This window comes from Fringilla coelebs, assembly GCF_963513975.1.
Source record: "Fringilla coelebs genome assembly, chromosome: 6".
In the NCBI taxonomy this organism is placed as follows: Eukaryota; Metazoa; Chordata; class Aves; order Passeriformes; family Fringillidae; genus Fringilla; species Fringilla coelebs.
Window position 1 is genome coordinate 23,902,237 of NC_140034.1, and position 20,252 is coordinate 23,922,488.

Sequence of the window (20,252 nt, forward strand, 5' to 3'; positions counted from 1 at the left end):
AAAGGACGATGATCAAACTGATTTTCTAGTTTAAATAGCAACCACTGTTCCTCTTTAGTGGGAGTACAGATCTCTGCTGATCAGGAAAAAAAACCCAAGTGTTGAAAATTCCAGTCTTATTAATTTTAGGAAAAATATACTTTTATGTGAATAGAATCTGATAATGTTGTTTCAGAAAAATTTTGCGATTTTAGGATTTAATGTGAAGATGAGGAGAGTTCACATTGTAAATTGCCATGAACTGTATTTTCATCTTGTATTTAGCATTTTGAAGCCCTGGCTAATCGAGCTGCAACAAATGGTCATGTTATTGACATCTATGCATGTGCATTGGATCAGACTGGTCTACTGGAGATGAAGTGTTGTCCCAACTACACTGGGTATGTGTCTGTTTGGTTTTTTTTGTAGTATATGAAGATGCGGTTTAAAATTGTTAAACAGGAAGCACCTTAAAACAATTCTGCTATTAAAAAAAAGTGCAAACAGACAAACTCTGATGGCTACATTTGTACTGGAATTTTTGATTTGTTACCAGAATTTTGGGCTTAATCAGAAGTGGGTTTGCTGTTTTCTTTTCATGTGATGTTTTTGAGGCTTGGATAACATGGATATCTCTTAAACAAACAATTTATCAGATACACTGTTTCTGTTTTTCTGTGTGTATCTGTGTAAGTGGTAGCTTTCAGTAAAGATGAGGACCTGTCCATATTTTTCTTGTTCTTTAGAGTGGTACAAAACCCTCTGTTATTCTTTTTGTCTTGCTTATACTAATCTTTTATATATTGTCGTTTATAGGTTCAGATAGTGGTTTAGATGACTATCAGGTACAGCTCCTGAGTTTCAGGCCAGCTTGGCCGTGCTAATCACTGCTTCTCCTTGGAGCTGTGTGTATAGTCTTAGCTTGGGAGCTTTCACTATTCAGGATATTTATGTTTAAATTTGATTTTACCTGCATGTTTGACACCTGTTCCTTTTCTGAATCAAACTCGAGTTGTGTTTTTGTTTGTACTGTTTTGCTCTTTCTGTCTGCTCCTCTGAGTCACCTATTTCTGTAGCCTTAATGTATAGTTTGTTTATTTCTCCTACAGCTCTTCTCTTTTGGTTTTGACTGCATCCTGCATACAGGGAAGAATTTCTGATTCTATCCATGTCTATTTTCTTCTATTTTGTAGTATCCACCTGGAAACTTCTTTTGGGTGTAATGTTTGACCTATTGACATGTTTTACTGAAATGTTTTAATTAACATTTTTTGATGACTGAGAATAATATCTCCCATTAATATTTTCTAAAGGCAGGGTATGATATTTCATGACAAGTGGCAACTGTTGCAGTTATGTCCACAGAATGTCACCAAGGATAAAAATAAATCATGCTTCTTGAGCATAGATTTAACCCTGAAGTAATGAATGAACTACACAAAATACTATAGTGTGGAATTATGACTATCAGAAGTAGACTTTGTATGACCGGAACTTGAGAGATAGTTTTGAAAGTCCCCTACACTATTTTCCCAGTGAAAGATTTGTTATATACTATACTGACCTTAAGATGCATAGGGCAAGAAGCTCACTTCAAACTTTCATCCCTAACATTGTAGCAAAATACTACTAATTTAACATTAGTCTGTTTTACGAAGCTAAAAATATGTCTCACAGTGAATTGTCTTTAGTTTTAGCCTTTAATAAAAATTAGCTATGTAAATAGCCTAATTCAACTCACGGGTTTTGTTTGTTTGTTTTGTTGTTGTCTAGAGGCTACATGGTAATGGGAGACTCTTTCAATACATCATTATTCAAACAAACTTTTCAGAGAGTATTCACTAAAGATATGCAAGGACAATTTAAGATGGGATTCGGTGGCACATTAGAAATAAAGGTAAGCATACAAAAATGCAGTCTGTTAGTGAAACAATGGAATAGGATGGCTACAAACTGGAATCTTTGCCCTTTTAAGGAATTTTTAGGAACATGCTAAGCAGATGCATTAAGTTTGGCCTGTGCGTAGCTGTACATAGTCTTAGCTATCTTTCTGTAGTTCTGGGATTCTGTAAATGTGAGTTAGGTATAATGGTAGTTCTTCTCACCTTGCATTCAATGTGAATGTTTAGATTTTGATATCAGTGGTTTCTTGGTTTTAGGTAAGTCCGTTTCTCTATATACTCCAGGACAAATTTTCTTTCACTTTCCGTCCTTACCAGAATCCATTCTGGCATTTTAACAATGTTGTTTTTTGCCTCCACCATTGTGATAAACTTAGAGCTCAATATGCTGTAGGCTCAGGCACTGCCTTCCTTGATGTTTCTTGAAAAATATTTCAATCCCATATTGTAGAAGAATATGAGACTATTTTTATTTTTGTTAAAATTCTGTTTAAATTTTTATTAATAGGACAAATAGTTGAACCCTCTATTTTTTTGTATACATATTGATGCGAATTTTGTTGAAAGATCCCAGAAAATATAAAAAGAGAGCCCCCATTCTAGAGGGATGTACAGATCACTTCAAAGAGGAAAGTGACATTGGAAGATGATAAATAACTAATTTAACAAAATATGTTTATGACATAGAGTAGAAATTCTTTATCAGGAATGTGTAGGCTTATCTTACAGTACAAAGTCTTCAGTTCTTATCTTACCTTTGAATATTTTAATCCTTTCATTAGAAAGGAAACATTGCCCCGTATACTTTCTAGGCTCCTATGTTTATAAATCAAGAAGCTTTTCTCCCTGTTTTAATTTATGTTCATGCTGTTAAGATATACTAATTAGTATAGCAAATAAACATAATTAAGTGTAGGAACTGAGCACATGAAAAGTGTCTCCAGATGTATCAAGCATTATTATAACCTTTCCCAAAGGTATCAGTAATGTAGTATGCCTTGAGATTTTAATTATCTAACAATAAAATGAGACTGAATTCTTTAGCATGGCATGTTAATGTATATTTTTATTTGAAATATGAAGACTTCAAGAGAAGTAAAGATTTCTGGAGCGATTGGGCCCTGTGTCTCTCTCAACTCTAAGGGACCTTGTGTCTCAGAAAATGTAAGTAAACTTTGCTGAAAATAAAGGTAATGTCCTTCTATGGAAAAACAGGATTTAAGATTTCTGAATTTGAAGAGAGGCTGAAACTTCCATAAATGGAACAAAGTGGTCAATTTTTACCAATTTTAAATTAAATACATGCAAGCTTACATTCATTACTAGGTCAGATTCAATTGTATTAGACCTTGCAGATCCCTTGTTACTTGTTTAGATTTGTCTCCTTGTTTAGATTGTTTAAATTTAGTTGGTTTAAAATTATTATGCAAAAGTTATATGATGATGTAGCTGAAACCAGTAGAAAATGAGTTAGCATGCTTTATTGTTAAAATCAGAGCTGTGTCCTTTTATCCAAAGTGAGCCATAAAAATACATTTTTTAGAAAGTATTGACAGAACAGCAGGACACAAGACTGGAAACATCCCTTTTATCTGAACTCTGTCTTCCCATTTTTGTAGCTCTTTCACCAAATGCATACTTAATTGATTGAAAGATCCAGCTATTGCAGGCTCATGAAGTAATACCTTTAAATTATATTAGACTTAAATGATCACTTTTTTCCTTATCAGATAATATTATGAACTTTGGATTACCAATAAAAAAAACAATTCCTACAAGTGACCAAGATGTCTTACATTTGAGAAGTTTCACTTTTGTTCCTAACAATCTGCATAGTAAAGCACTTCCCAGTATGAAAATGCTCACAAATGGCCTGCTTTAATCAATCACTTTTATTCCTTAAATTTTCCTTGTATTTATGACTGCATCTTTGTGAATATAAAAAAATTCAATATAACCAGCATTTTTTTTTTCTTGGTGATCTGGTAGAGATTTTTCTCATTTCATCGTATATATTGCAATAAAATTAAAAACCTCAAAAACAAATAAAAGGTACATATCCTTATTTAAGTTACATATCTATTTCATAGGAGGTAGTAGAGATTCACTTGTGAGGTTGCTTTGCAGTCGTATCATGATTAGTTTTTATTCCAAACCCTTTTTTGTTGAAATTATCTGAATTCACATTTGAATATGAATAAAATGCGAGTGTGTGCAGCTCATTTCAGTGGTAACTGGACAAGTCCTCTAGCCATAATGCTTTCAAGTGAATACAGGCACAGTGACAATATTGCCAGCATAGTTTTCCTTAAAAGTTTTATTTGGTTTCCCTGTGTCCATTATGGATGATGGATTACTTTAATTGGTTTTGCTGGATATTTATGTTGCTTTGATGCCAAAAAGGAATTGTCAGTTGAAATATGTTGCTATCTGTGTAAAGTTACCTTGTTAGTTACTAAAGACTGTGTAACTAAGTAAAATGCAGTTTGTAAGCTATTACTTAAAGTTTTACTGCTGCACCTTGGAACAGTAATTTCCACTTGCATGTGCTTTTTGCCTCTGCTTAAGCAAAATCTGGTATTTTCCTGTTTCTGACTTGCTTTTTCAGTCTTTTTCTAATGCCAGCTTCTGATCTTTCTAATATATTAATTATTTAAAACAACAGTCTCTTTTTTAAATATTATTATTCCGACATCCAGCGCTGCAGTTGCTTTGCAGGAGTGTTTGTCTGGGAAGATGACAGAGTGAGCAGGGAGACAGCTTGGGAGAGTAGTTGCAAACAGTTATCTATAATGGCTAGATGCTCTATTTCACAAACCAGGAAGTACTTCTGGTTTATAAAAGTATTACAAAATCTTTCTGCAGGAGATTGGAACAGGAGGCACTTGTCAGTGGAAGATTTGTGGTCTTAATCCTACTACAACACTTGCACTGTACTTTGAGGTGGTAAACCAGGTAATAAATATTTGTCTACTTGTCTACTAAACATAGTAATCTTATTTTATATGACTGTCAAAGCTTGTATTTTTATATGATTCCCCAAGCACAGTAGCAGGCATAAAAATGTTGCCATTTTGTGTTGTCAAAGTTTAGAGGTGGACACTAACTGCTTAATGATGGGCTAATCTTCTTGTATGGGATAATGACCCCTAAAGAACTCTACATATTTTGGTTAGAATTCATGATCTCTAACTCAAATTTTTTCTTTTAGGTTGTTACTTATTGAATGTATTTTAATTGCATTATGAGGAAATGCTGCAATCTGTGTATTTAAAAGTGCTTTTCAGTATTTCTCTGATGTTTTAGTTACAAGGTAATTACTGCACAGTGTTGTATTTTAATTTATTGCTCAGTATTTGCAAGCAAAGATTGGTTTCATTAAAATGCGTGAAGGACAAATAGTCTGATTTCCTGTTTCCCTGAGGAAAAAGAGGATGAAAATATGAAGAGCAAGTATGGTACTCATTCTCATACCATTTCTTATTCCAGGAAGCAGCTCAGGAACTAAGCTATATATTTAGCATGCTGTATTTCATAGTTTGTTATCTATGCAACAGTTTGAAAACTTGAACTTATATTAGCCAGGTTTTGATTTTACTTGTATATTTATGTTGGGCTCATTTTATTAGTAGCTCCAAAGCTGGCCTAATTATTTAGTGTAATAGTTGATTTCAACTCTCCTTCTCTTTTGATTGTTTATATAGCCTGTTAACCTGTATTTTCACTGAGCAGAGTTTTGAAATTTCAGTTTACACTTGGATTCCAGTCTTTGTTTTGACAGTGCTATTAGAGATCCACTGATCAACATTTTAAACTAGTATTTCTTATCCTGTAATTCCAGTGAGTCATATGGTGTTCAAATAGAATGTGGTGAAACCAGGAATTGTAAGGCCCCTTGGAAAATGTAGTCTCTGTAAGTGCATGTGTAAGGAGAGAGCATTGGTTGCTTTAAGGATATCTGGGGAAGCCAGCAACTGCTTCTAACATCCCTGAACAATCTCCAAGTTGATTATCTGTGTGTAGTAAAGGTACTCAACATAACAAAAGTACCAGACAAGGCATAAATAGAACTTGGGCTGCCTATTGGAAACCATGTTTTGATTTTCTGGTAATTAGTTATACATTTTCAAATTATACTGTAAGATCTTGAGATTCTCTTTCATTTTCTTTTCCTTTTGTACTTAGCACAATGCTCCCATTCCTCAAGGAGGACGTGGTGCAATCCAGTTTGTGACTCAGTACCAGCATTCCAGTGGACAGAGACGTATCAGAGTGACCACAGTTGCCAGAAAGTATGTTTTACTTGTGGTGTATATCTATATATATGCCTTTTCCTTTGTAGATTTTGTAAGCAGTCTCTTGTTTGAGACAGTTTCCTCTCTTGTTCTGCGGACCATGTTTTTTCTTGAGAGGTTACAGTGGCTGTATAATGTTATTGTAGGAGTGCTCTGAAGAAAACCAAGTGATTTTAGACGAAGGGGAAGATTTGAATGAAATTCTGTGGCCTAAACTGAGGATATGTTTGGAGTTAGGGAATGGCAAAAATCATTCATAACTTAGCTGGAGAATGCTAACTGCAGTTCAGAGGGATATAAATACATGGTATTCCATGTATTTCCTTTACCTGCAGTTTCCTTGATTCAATATGCTTCACGATTTTAGGAAACAATGTTTAGCATTTTGAGTACTTTACCTTGACTTTTATTTACTCTGAGCTGAAGGAGGTCATTGCTTGGTTAATTCGATGGAAGATTCAGTATATTGAAAAAAGCATTGCCTTAATTGTTGAAAAGACTATGTTGTTAACTTAATCAGTTGTATTAGTAGAATTCTGGTGACTGATGAAAGGTCCAATTAATAGTTTAGTCTGTAAATTAAAAAGAACTGGCAAAGTGCACAAGAAAATTGCTTATGTGGGAATGTATGATTAGATTAGTGGCTGGTGTTTTCTGTAACAACCTTTCATCATTAATTTTTAAAAAAATATGGTACCTGTTTTATTTGTGACATTATATTTTATTTCACTGGTTGCATGGCATCTGTACAAATAAGGAACATTTCTAATTAAAGAGTGGTTAACTGTGGGAGGCTGCTCATTCTATCTGCTTAATAGGTTTTTTGAAGCTTCAGCGTGAGTTTGTTAAACTGCTAACTGTGAAGGTTTCTTTGCCTTAATTTTGAAGGGATGCTTTGAAGTTGGATTTTTTTCCTTTCACTGTGACACAAATCCCTGTATTTTTATTTTCCAGCTGGGCAGATGCACAGACACAAATTCAAAACATTGCTGCATCTTTTGACCAGGAAGCTGCTGCAATTCTCATGGCTAGATTAGCAGTGTACAGGGCAGAGACAGAGGAGGGCCCTGATGTGCTGAGGTGGCTGGACAGACAGCTGATACGACTGGTAAAACAAGCTGTATTGAATGACTCAGATGGGTTCCTTGTTTGTAGACGCAGAAGTGATTACATAAGTGTTCAGTGATAGCTTCTTTTAAAATAAAAGCAAAATATGAATTGAATGCTTAATTTCCACATGAGGTTATACAGAATTAACAAAAATTTTCTATTTTAAATTTAAAAAAGAGCAGGTGTATTTTCAGTGTATTTTTCATTTATATATTGTTCTTCAATATATTGTAATTGTCAGGAATTAAGAGAAATTTTAGCATGTGATTAACAGAAATTATAATTTTCTCTACTTTCTGTTGTCTCTAATGATATTGTAGAGTTAATATTTTTAGCAAAAAAAAAAAAAGGAGGCAAAGTATCTAGAAAACTTTTTTTTAATTTTCAAAAGTTCAATTTTCTGGTGTTTTTAATGTATTTTAATTTTTATTTGTAAGTAATTCGTTATCAATAATTTAATTTTAAACAATTTCTTCTGGGCTGCTTAATCATTTAAGTCTGCTTAGTGATTTTAGAGGGAAAAGCAACCAACACACAAAGTTCTTAAAGCTTCATATGCAAGAAAATCGCTACTTGTTAAAAAGAGAACTTGTGTCAGTGTTTTTGCTAGGTTTCTGTCTGTTGTCAAAGTTGCAAGCACCACAAATCATGTGCCTGTTAAAACCAAACTTACAGTACTCTGCAAGTATATTTCTTAATATAGATTTTCTTTCTTGTTTACTCCAGTGTCAGAAATTTGGAGAATATCACAAGGATGATCCAAGCTCTTTCAGATTTTCAGAAACATTTTCACTTTATCCACAGGTGAGTTTGTCTATAGGAAAGTTTGTCCACAGGGATGATAAAGAATGCTCAGTGAAGAAAGAGTCTTTGTAGCACTGAGTACAATAAGGCATATCAGGATGAATAGACCCCCTGTCCCTAACTACTGTCTGGCATATGACATTAGGAAAATCACTTCTGTTGTCTGTGCTGCTGGGTCCCCTTTTGTCCTCTGCCTTTGTAAATATCTATTTTGTTTCTCCTACAATGAAATCCTTATTTCACCTGAATTTGTAATTCATATAATGACACTTCTAAAAGGGCTACTCTGATGAAGAAATTCAGAAAACATGAGGAAAATAAAAGTTGCTTTATTGTTTCTCTCCTGTATGATTTATGATACTGACCAGAAAAGAGAGACTTCTCTGTGAAGTGAACTTGACCTTGACTGTATTAAACTTCAAATAGTTTCTTTGCTAATAATCCGTTCTGATAAATTTCTCCCTTCTCTTAGCTCCAGATACTTCACTTTTGGACTCTCCATGCACTTCCATGATATTTCTGTTTCAGTTATGTGCTAATCTGTCTGTAGGTGTTAAGTGTTGTGTAGAGAATCAGCAGGTGGAGAATTTGTTTCAGCAATGAAAGCATATGCTTTTACTAGCAAAGTTTGACTTTGCTGTGGTTAATGTTCCTTTTTCTGTTTATATGCTATAACTTAGTTGTAGAACAGCAACCTCCCTCATAGGAATGGTAGAACTTACAGTAAAGGGAGCATTTCAAAGCTTATTTGTAGGTTTGCCTATTCTGATACCTTTCTTCCTGTCATAGGAGTGTGTAAAAACTAGCAAAGGTGCCTACAGAGATTCAAAATGTTAGAGGAGCTGGGATTCAGTTTTGTTGTGGCATTGGTCTCATGCAGTTTGTGGAAAATATTTCTCTCCTTGTACAGCTATTCTTTTGATCTGTCAAAGTTCAAAACAGTGGTTCTTGTTTTGCAGTTCATGTTTCACTTGAGAAGATCTCCTTTCTTACAAGTTTTTAACAACAGTCCGGATGAGAGCTCCTACTATCGTCATCATTTTATGCGTCAAGATCTAACCCAGTCACTTATCATGGTTCAGCCAATTCTTTATGCCTACTCTTTCAATGGACCTCCAGAGGTATCAGTAAAATAACTCCATAGTGGGTTAAAAGGTGCTTTGTTGAGAAAGAGGTGATTGCTGTCTTCACTGTTACATGTTATGAAATGTATTGGTTTAAAATTTATTGTATGAGAAGTAACATTCATTTAATTTAAAGCAGCTATGAACAAGGCATATCTCAGAATTTTGATGTAGCAGTCTTGAGAATAAAAGTCACTTTGTAAAGAGGTTATGGTTTAAACTTAATGATGGTACTTTTTTGTTAGTTTTTGAGAGCTTTTTTTGGCTTTGTGGAGCCAGAATGTAAATATAAACAAAAATGATTTTATTTAAAAATGTACTTTCACTGTTGCTTGAAAGAAATGTTGGGGTTTTTTCTTTAAATGTACAAAATTTCGTCAATTTTTTTGCCTCAATTCAAAGCTAATTTTAATATGGTTCCCATTATGTGTAGATTTAGTAGAGAACCTTCCAGCTGACCTTGTCATGGTGCATTCTGTATAAAGCTAAAATAAAAAGCTAGTCTTCCAAGAAGCTTCTGAAAGAAGTGTCAGGCACTTCTTTGTGTCAGCAGATAACAAAAGTAGTCTGTTACGTAAAAGAGAATGAAGCAGTGAAAACAAACATAGTAGGCAAGGATCTCGGCAGGTTGTATTTCTAACTTTTTTTAGGATTTTTTTTTTAGATTATTCACGAGGATATCAAAAAAGGACTTTTATAAGTGGCGCTCAAATGAAAGTAATAAGGTGGTTTGTGAAGAGCAGCTTTCAAGTCTCCCATGTATGAAAACAGAGTAGTTCCGTTGGTGATTGAAGGATAAATATGATTAAACAGGAGCTGATGTCTCAGTGTAGAGTGAATAATATTTTTTTCTTGATTCGTGGAATAGTTAACATTTTTGTTTTCTCTTGTAATACCGATTCAGTTAAATCCTATAGCACTGATACAGTGTTACTACCCTTAAAAAGGTGACTGAAAACCTTAAATATGATATTAGATTTCATAAATCACGAGTATTTACTAAATACAGTATTGGGGGATATATATGCACAGGACTAATATGCTGCAAGAACAAGACTTAAGAAGACCCCCAAACGACCCACAACAAACCCCATCCTACACTTGAATAACTGCTGAATCCTTATGCATGGAAGTATTATTCAAATTAATGGCATTGTATGGGTAAATACGGAGGTACATTAAAGACTAGTAAAGTGCATAATAATGACAGGGGTTTCAGCTCTTGAATGCATTTTTTATTGCTTTCATAAAGTATCAGATGTAGAATCAGGCAGGATAACTTCAGAATGAAATTGTGTGGGTTGCAGATGTGTAACGTGAAAAGGAGCAAATATGGAGCTTTAGTAAGTGATTGAAAAAGTTCCTAAGTTACTGATTAAAAAATCTGGCAATGCCATATGATTGTTCAATTCTGCATCAGTTGATAATTTTTTAATTTATTTTTAAATCTTAGCCTGTTCTTCTGGATAGCAGCAGCATTTTACCAGATCGCATTCTCCTTATGGACACCTTTTTCCAAATCCTTATTTATCATGGAGAGGTAAGAGTTGTCATTTCTTACATAAATACTCTTTTTCTGTAGGACTGCTACATTATGGAAATCACTGGAAGTCAGGCTCCAGTTCTCATGCACCTCAGTGCCTGACCCTCTCATCTGCATGGCTGACAGCAGAGTTGTAGTTTGTGTTTGTTGTTTCGTAGTTTACATGTCTACATGCAGATACCTGACATGACTTGACATCTTGGTCCTGTTCCTTATGATGAGTTTGAGATGAATTAGCTTCCATATGCAGAGTATTTTTTTAGATCAATATTTTTCCTATTTTAGAGAGTGTTATACCCTGCCTCCCCCTTCTCCCCACTTTTCTCTCATTTATTTTAGAACTTTAAATTGGTTCTTCAGGGATGGGTAGTCAGAACACCAAGTTTATAGTTACCCTTTGTCTGTGCTGTCCTGGAGGAATGGAACTGCTCCTGCTAGTTTGGTAGATAGATATTCCTTAGTAATAAAATTAAAGTGCTTGTGACTTGTTACTGCTCTGCTTCCCTGGAGGGATTGAGCTGCTGCTTTTTACTACTTTGCAACTGTAAATGGTTCACAGCTGAGAATTTGAAAAATTCTGGATCATGTCCTTTTTGCTGCACTGATAAAAATATTTACTAAACTTCAACGCTTCTTGGGTAGCAGAATATTACCTCTTTTTTGTAAGGTGCTATCAGCAAGCAGCAGTGGTGGGCTGCTCCCTGAGGGAAGGGGAACAGGCTGAGCATCACTGCAGGGTCTTATCACTGAGAACCTGTCCCCACTGTACCTGAGCAAGGCAAGCAGAGCGGTTGTGGGCTGTAGTCAGACTCAGCCTTCAGTCCAGATCACCAGACAAGTTGATGGGGATGAGGCAGCTCCAAGCTCTGGCCATGAAGTCAAGTCCCTGAATGGGGGGTCCAGATCAGTAGGTACATGGCCTGGTCCAGGCATGTAGCTCAGGCAGGAGCCAGGAATGAGCCCCTCAGTTTAAAAGCAGCTGCCAAGCAGAGGAGGGAGGAGCTCCTGCTGAGGGTCCCTCCAGGGCTTTCCTGGCAGCTGCCTGTATCAGTGAGCTGACCTTGTGCAGCCAGCTTCACTCCTAGAGGGTAGGGAGGTTGTGCTACAGACTCTGAAAGGTATCAGTATAAATATTTCATATATTTATTCTTCTTATTTCTTATATGTCATAGACATATATATTAGAGCTCCTCTGACCTCCTTCAATCAAAATATTTGTCATGTAAAAGGTGACAAAAAAAGAGGAAATACAAATGGACCACAAATTGTTAAGAGTTTGAAAAAAAAAAATCTAGTAGCATGTTACCTGCACATCTTGGCTTTTAAAAATTAACTTGCATACTTACAGGGCGGAAAAGGATGAGTGATAGAAGAGGCCAGCAATGGCACATTCTCCTCTGAAAAGACCTGTGTATCCTCTAAGAAAGTTTGGTGAATCAGTTCTAAACTTCTTTCTTTCCCCTGTCCCCAGACCATAGCACAGTGGCGTAAGTCAGGATACCAAGATATGCCAGAGTACGAAAATTTCCACCACTTGCTACAAGCTCCAGTAGACGATGCCCAAGAAATTCTCCATTCCAGATTTCCAATGCCCAGATACATTGATACAGAGCATGGAGGAAGCCAGGTATGGTGAAGTGTATATTATATAATCTTGGAAATTATATATTAGTAATTTTGTGAGATATCTTGGGTAGTAAACATCCATTTCTCTGCTAAAATATACATAAATTGCAAATGAATGTTTTGACTCTTAAAGCTTTACCAGAACAAGATATTTAATAGTAGCTTTCTCCTTAATTTGTGAATCCTGCTATTTTAATGATCCTGACTTGGACTCTCAGATTCTTTGTGTAAGGTGCATAAGGCAGGAAAGACAGTACTTGTCTGGGTCACTGAACCAATACCAGAATTATTATTTGTGTTATTTAAAAAAAAAATTATTAATTAATGTCTTGTTGATATCCACATTAGCTTTGCTAGTGCTTGAGAGACAAAAGCTTACTTTCAGCTGCATCAGAAAGTTGTTACCAGTTCTTCATTAGAGCTGTGGAATCAGTGAGTGGCTTTATTTACAGAGGTGTTGTTTGCAGTGTCTGTATCTTCGGATAATAGAAATGACATATTTCATACACAATTTTTTTCTGAGCTCAGGAAAATTCTGTTTGAGAAGATCAATTTCTTGTCTTTGCTTTATTTTTTAAAGGCTCGTTTCCTGCTTTCAAAAGTCAATCCCTCTCAGACTCATAACAACATGTATGCATGGGGACAGGTGAGTATGAATCTGCTGATGAAGCTTGTATGCATGATTTTTTCACCCCTGTTTCAGAAGGCAAGTGAAGTGGCACATTACGTACATGTAAATTATAATGCAAAGTTTTGAAACTGAAAAAGAAATGCAGTTTTGGTCTGATGTGATCAAAATTACAAAAGTTAAGAAAAATGGACTTTATTTCTTCAAATAGAAATTATCTGGTTTACTGTTTTAAGCTTCTGTTAGGCTGCTTTCATGCCTAGCCTACTTTCTTAGACAGTGTTGTCTTAAGGCTATGGGTTTGATGTTTGCCAGACAGAGCCCCTCCAAGAACTTTCACTGAAACAGTTTTACAAAGTCAAAAGCAGATATTTTGTTGAGGCAACAGATAAAAAGATTTGGAATAGTCTCTGCTAAGTGCACTTACTGCCATAGTACTAAATATTCTAAGGCTAGACAATGATTGATTGAGCTAAGTATGCGATTTTCAATTCATTAATCTTAACTTCACCAGTAATTAAGTTTAGTTTCATTCTGCTTAGTAGCAGAGATGCAGATCTTACCAAACAGTGCTTCTGCTTTGGAGCAGAAGAGGAGCAAACCCAAAAGCCTGTCTGAAAGGCAGAATCATATTCTTGTCCACACCATGGTGGAATTAGAATAATTTTATACCTGCTGTAGTCAAATAGGTTGTTCCCTGTTGCTGCTGTGAAAGATGTAAGAAGGGCAGCCACTTTATCATTTTCATATTGATGGGTATGTTTTTTCATATATGAATGAGTGACAGTGAGGGTTTAGGCAGCTTTGGTGAGGCTGAGCTGTCTTGTGGATGAAAATTGTTCAAGGGCAGAACAGAACAGTAACACTTAGGATCGCTTCTTCACCTGGCTGAGCCATTAGAAAGGCTGCTTGACCTTTGCCTATGGCCTTCTCTGTAAGTCAGCATGTTGCAGCCTTATATTGTTATCTTCCTGTCCACCTGTATCACAGAGCTTTAGATTTCATTGCTATCAATACCTTCAATACTGGAAATGAGAGTGCTTTCTACACATGAAGTCTAAGGGACTTTTTTGCAGTAGGGGAGATAAGTGTTGAAGGTAGTTATAATCAAGAACTGGAGAACATACCAGTGCCAGTGTACTGGTGTTTTCCAGAATTTTTGTGGCCTGGTTGACCAGAATCAGTTTTCAATTCTCTTCTTTAGGAAGAAAGTTTTGTTCAGAAGTTAAACATTCTATAGCAGCTTGTTTTCTTGAATGTTGTATCTCTGCTCCATGATCATCTTCTACATTTAGTTTCTATAGGGAATAAGTGATAGTGCAGTGTCATCTTCTCATGCAAATCTAATGGCATCAGACATTTGAAGCTACGTATTAACTGTGCTCTTACAGTATTTTGCTAAATGGTGTACAGTGTTGAAATCATGAGTGATTTCTACGGCAGTCACTTTCTGAAGTAAGTTTTATCAGGCTGCATTTTCATAGGGGTGAGTTGGTTGTAATGAAGCTTCTGGCAGTGAACAGCACTGACATCCAGAGTGAAAATACTTGAGAATTTTGTACTGAGTCAGGTCCAGCACAATTTGAACACAAATCCAAATTCTTTTGCTTCCAAAGTTGGTAATCTAACCAGCAGTTCATTGGCACTTCTCTTGATCATGTTTCCCCTCAACACACACACAAGTGCTGTAGTTTGGAAGGTCTTATTTTTAATTTAAACATTACCTGGAGTTTTTTGAAGTTTTCACATTTCCAGTTGTACAGGATAACTGTTTTCTGTTTGTTTAATTAATAAGCTAATGAAAGAGTATTCTAAATGTAAATTAAAAAAAAATCCTTAACTGATCTGTAAGATAATGTTTTGTGCTATCCTGCAAAAGATAGCTGTCCATTTTAATGCTGAAAAGAATTCAGTTCTAGGGTAACATAAGAAATGGTGTATTAACCTCTCCAGGGGCACTGCAGTGTGTGTGCTCAAGATAATATGCTCTTGTATTTGCAGTTTTTTGGGAAAAAAAAAAAGTTGAATCAAGTACTAATTATGAAATGAGAAATTTTATATCTGGGAGAAATTTAAAGCTGAATTCCATCTTGCTCTTTTTTTCTCATGACCTTGCTGGATTGTTTCATATTTTATTTTGTGCACAACTGAAGGTCCACATTGACCTGAAGAGGGCACCCACACACCACTGAAAACATGCTTCAGGAGGTGATGGATTGCCTAGTTTGGTTTTTAATATTCTAGGTAAAGATTTTCTTTAAACTTAAGCAGGCAAGTGCCTTAATAGTATGGAAAGCATTTTCAGAAAATAATGATAAAATTTTTGTGCATATCTATTATATGGTTGGTGTTTGAAGATGCAGTTGAAAATTTCAAAAAGGATCTGTGAGTCCTGATTGACAGTTGCTGAACATGAGCCAGTGTGTGCCAAGGTGGTGAGGAAGGCCAGTGGCACTCTGGCTTGGATCAAGAATTTTGTGTCCAGCAGGACCCAGGGAAGGGATTGTCCTCCTGTGCTCAGCACTGGTGAGGCCACACCTTGAGTCCTGTGTAGAGTTTTGGGCTCCTCACTGCAAGGAGGACGCTGAGGTGCTGGACTATGTCCAGGAAAGGGAATTGGAGCTGGTGAGGGCTCTGGAGCACAAGTCCTGTGAAGAGTGGCTGAGAGAGCTGGGGGTGCTTAGTCTGGAAAAGAGGAGGTTCAGGGGAGGCTGTATCACTCTCCACAGCTGCCTGAAAGGAGCCAGCTAGGAGCTGGTCTCTTCTCGCAGGTGACAAGCAATAAAAAAAAAAAAAAAAACGGCCTCAATATGCCAGAGGACGTTTAGAGTGGATATTAGGAAAAATTTCTTCATAGGAAGGGTTGTCAAGCATTGGAATGGGCTGCCCAGGGAAGTGGTAGAGTCCCTGTCCCTGGAGGTATTCAGGAGTTGGCAGATGTGGCACTTAGGGACATGGTTTAACGGTGGGTTTGGCAGTACTGGGTTCATGGTTGGACTTACTCACCTTAGAGGTCTTTTCTTTGTGAATGATTCTATGATTCTTATATAAGAGAGCTCAGACTTAGCATTTGACAGGCTTGGAAGTAGAACTTTAATCTCATCTTGCTGCCATCAGATGATAGCTAATTTAGTGTGCCTTCCCTGAGAAGGCACACTGTGTATCATAGTGATCTAAGAAATCTTGCTGCACTTGGATTTGTCTCTTGATCATTCACTGGGAACTGTTTCTGGCCAGGTCTCAGAAAACAGCACCAGTTCTGAGCTTCCTCATTAGGAATTTTGTGTCTGTGTTTTGGAAGACTTTACAAGAGTTCCGACAGCTCTGGTTTTATTTGGAAATATGGATGCTTAGTACCTTTGAAGAGGTTGAATTGTTGAGCTGTACAGGAATTCTTCCTATATCTGTGAATGGAAATAGTGGTAGACTGGTCTCAAAGACTTAAGGGAGTTACTGTATAATATCTGCAGAGTTGCCAACTGCTTGTTTATTTTGATTTTGTTAAATTTGGTAAATTTGTTTAAAAATAGTAATTAAAACGTGACTGGTTGGAAGTTCTTGGATTTGTGAAATTGCAAGAATCCACCCAAAAGGTTTTTTTAATTATTTTGTGATCTGATTGCACGTGACTTTCAGCTGCTTTTGGTCCTTTTCTGAGGTGGTGGAGAGCCAGAGGAGAGACTAGGCCCACCTCTCTTTGGGAAAGCCAGATGACCTTCACTTGGTGTCAGATCATACCCTTAGTGGATTTGTTTCCTCCTTTCACCATTTTGATATGTCTGAGCTTCACTGACACATACTGATTTGTTGGTTGTGTCATTTGCATATTACCATTTCTCTCCCTTTTGCTCTACTGAGGTAGCAACGGTGCAGGAACTGTGCTGTGGAAATTCTATTTGCATGTAGAAGTTTGTAAGTTAATATTTGGCAGCTCTTGAGTTTTGTATGGTTGGTGTAAAGAAAGTCATTGCTCTCTGTGTCAATGGAAGAGAACATAGTTGTGGTTTGTGCTTGAATTCATGTAAATGTATGAAAATTTATGTAAATGTACAGTCTGCTGGGTTTTTTTGTTAGAATTTCAGCAATGATACGCTTCTAAGATCTTGCTAAATTTATAAAATGTTATTCAGTGGAACATATTGTGTCTTAAAATGCTTTTTTCTTCACAATGTGTATAATCAGTTCTCTTTTTTCCCCTTATTTCATAGGAGTCTGGAGCACCCATTCTTACTGATGATGTCAGCTTACAAGTATTTATGGATCATTTGAAGAAACTTGCTGTCTCAAGTGCTGCCTGAAATTCTGCAGTGCATTGGAGGCACAGATAAACTGCAGCCATATTTCAGCTTTTTTCTCCTTTACCCTTTTCCATGTCTCTCTTGACAGTGCTCTGATATGCACAAGCTGCCTGACTAGATGTAAAGCAGTGTTGTTTTCAAAGAAAAGCTTTGTTATCAGCAAATGTTTTAATGTGAACTGCAGTTTGTAAAAATTACAGGTAGTAGATTAAGTTATAAGCAGAGGGAAAAGAACAGTCATTTTGATTACTGTGATACTATAATTACTTTGAGATCATTTGCAACAGCTTTGAGATGTAATTTCAGTTTCTTGTTTAAAATGGTGGGGGTTGATTATGCTCTGCAGTACAAAGGCCCGTTGAACAATAAAGGAAATCTTTGGTGATGTCTGGCTTTCCAGACTGCCATGTGATTACTTTTGTTCACTCAATCTGAGCCTGAAGTGAACAAAGCAACAACAAAAAACCTATAAGAATAGTATTAACTCAGTCTTTTTATTTAGGCTGATGAACTTCTCTTTCCTGCAGAGATATTACTGTTCATGAATTGTTTATTTTAGGGGTATTTAATTTCAAGTATTTCTTCCCATTTGCCCTATTTGTTTCTTTGGGAACAGAGTTTTTCATTATTTCAACATAAAGAATTTGAGCTAAAAACATATAAACTCCACTGTGTCACAAAATTTAAATCCACATGTATTTGACCAAAGTCTCTATTATCAAGCACAGTAACAGGTGAATATGCTAAAAGTTAACACTTTCAGCTTGAGCTAAGAAGAAATCCTACACTACCAAAATGAACTAAGAGAACAGGCTTCATTTTGTCTTGGTGAGTATAGTTAAAAATAAAATTTACCTTTTTTTACTATTGCCTTATAATGTTATTACACTAATGCATGACACTGCACATCTGCTTTTTGTTTCTGCATCCTTTTTGTTATGAATCCAACAGGCTATAGTTCTTGTTGAAACAGTATTACATAGAATATGGTGTAATTAATTTGATATTTAGTTCATACTTGATTTTTTTGGGGGTGGATAAATTAGTAGGCTCTCCCATTTACTTGTTGAAGTTTACACATAAAACAGATGTTTACATAGGTAATAAAACATTTTGACAAGCAAAGATGTGAAGTGTGGTAGTGGGCAATAAAAAAATGTGCCAAGTCTAAAGGAATAGAGAGTTCATAGGAAATTCAGTTGTTTATTGGTGTGATAAACATGAAGATGGTTTTTCTGTTTTCTGTAAATTCTTAAAAACTTGATTCAATCATTTGCTCTCCATTTCTGTGATCTAAATGAGATGAGCTCCTTTTGCCTCAAAACAAATAAAATACATGTTTTTCTCTTACTTTTGTATTTATTGTGCTGGTTTCTGTCAGTTCTTGAAATGAACTGTAGAAATAAAGGTAGTAGTGATAAAATTTAGAATAACTTCACTTTTTTTGTTCTTGTAATAATTGGTATCAAACTAATTTAACTTCCAGTAGTTAAATTAGATAACTAATTTTAACTTGTTAACTAATTTAAACTAATTTAAATTAGTTAACTACTTTAACTACTTTTTTTGTAACACTAAATATCTCCAGCTTATTTGATAGTTAGGTAGTGTGCCTTATAAATGAATTCATCACCAAGTCATGATAATGAATGGGTTTTTTGTGCTTTCCTTCCTACCCTTTAACCAGCTTTCACCTTTTAATAGTTCATTTAAATCCAATTTCTTAGCAACATTAGCTTATCAAGTATTTAATATTGCCAAAGACTTTTTTGAAATCCAAATATGTCTGATGTATCATCTTTTCCCTGCTGCTTATTCACCTTTTCCAGAGACTCTGTGGTTAGTGAGACAGGATTTTCCTTCTTAAGAAGCATGTTGAGTCTTTCCAGAATGTCCCTATCTATCCATAGGCTCATAAGTCTTATTACAGGCTCTACAATTTTCCCAGGGGTTGAGATCAGGCTCATCAGTGTGTAACTTGCAGGATTCCCTCAACAGCCCTTTTTGTGGATGAGAGTGACATGGGCAGTGGTCTGCCAGTCATCTGGCCCAGGGACTGCCTGTGATGGTAGTTCCAAGTGTTCACTGGCATGTCTGCCCTTCTGTGTCCCACTTCCTTTAGAACTCCTTAGTGAAGGCCATCCAGTCCTGGTAACTTGTAACCTCTCATTCATCTACTTGATCCAATACCTCTTGCATGTTGGTGTAGGTGAGGTGAGCTACAGTAGGGGAGGGAAGCCATTTGCTCACTGAGAATTGATCAACATTTTAAATTAATGTGTTTGTAGGGTTGTGCTATGGGAGAAAGTGGTTTAAAAAAGATTAATTGCTACAATTTGAAGTCCTTGCTAGTGCCTGTATTACCAGGTTTCTTGGTGAAGAGTTTCTACCAATCTGCAATATTCAAGTCACTCATGGTTGATCTATTTATGATTTTTTGAACATTTGATTTTGGCTGGAAACAGATCGGAAATCGGATGAAGAGTTGGTCAAATATTTTTGAAAAAAAGGCTTGGAAGAGCTAACTTTCTGCAGAACAAGGGATAAAACAGAACTGACTGTTCTATAAAGGACTGGCAAGTTAAAGACTGAAAATTATCCATGGCAAATCGGAGGTAGGGGAACAAGCAGCCAGGTGCTGCTTTCTTCATGTTTTTAGGCAGGCTGTGGGTTTGAGAACAGTGCAAGATCTGTTCTTGATCTAAGTTCCTCACTTGACATGTGTAAAACTGAAGCATTGCCATCTGGGAAATACATTTTTCTCAGAGAGCAACATGGGAGATTCTGAAGTTAAAATTTTGCCAGGATCATAAAATCAGATGGAGCTCACAGCAATATAGCAGCTGTTCCTGTTCTTTGATGTTCTTGTGTCTGGTGTTAGGACATATAGAAAAGCACATTGTGATTGACAGTGCTTACATAGTGCCTGGTATATAAGGTACTT

The 20,252-nt window shown here is 36.1% G+C and overlaps 1 protein-coding gene across 2 annotated transcripts in view; it reads left to right on the forward strand.

Annotated features, from left to right (window-relative positions):
• Positions 1-18,658, forward strand: part of SEC23A (SEC23 homolog A, COPII coat complex component) — a 28,294-nt gene extending 9,636 nt beyond the window's left edge. For both annotated transcript variants that reach the window (XM_084207930.1, XM_084207931.1), the window contains exons 9-20: positions 265-380; positions 1,753-1,876; positions 2,964-3,044; positions 4,746-4,835; positions 6,066-6,172; positions 7,130-7,283; positions 8,012-8,089; positions 9,049-9,210; positions 10,667-10,753; positions 12,228-12,383; positions 12,963-13,028; positions 17,219-18,658. In XM_084207930.1, coding sequence (XP_084064056.1) covers positions 265-380; positions 1,753-1,876; positions 2,964-3,044; positions 4,746-4,835; positions 6,066-6,172; positions 7,130-7,283; positions 8,012-8,089; positions 9,049-9,210; positions 10,667-10,753; positions 12,228-12,383; positions 12,963-13,028; positions 17,219-17,308 — 1,311 coding nt within the window. In that variant the 3' untranslated portion in view covers positions 17,309-18,658. The remainder of the gene's footprint in view (positions 1-264; positions 381-1,752; positions 1,877-2,963; positions 3,045-4,745; positions 4,836-6,065; positions 6,173-7,129; positions 7,284-8,011; positions 8,090-9,048; positions 9,211-10,666; positions 10,754-12,227; positions 12,384-12,962; positions 13,029-17,218) is intronic.
• Positions 18,659-20,252: the final 1,594 nt, after the last annotated feature.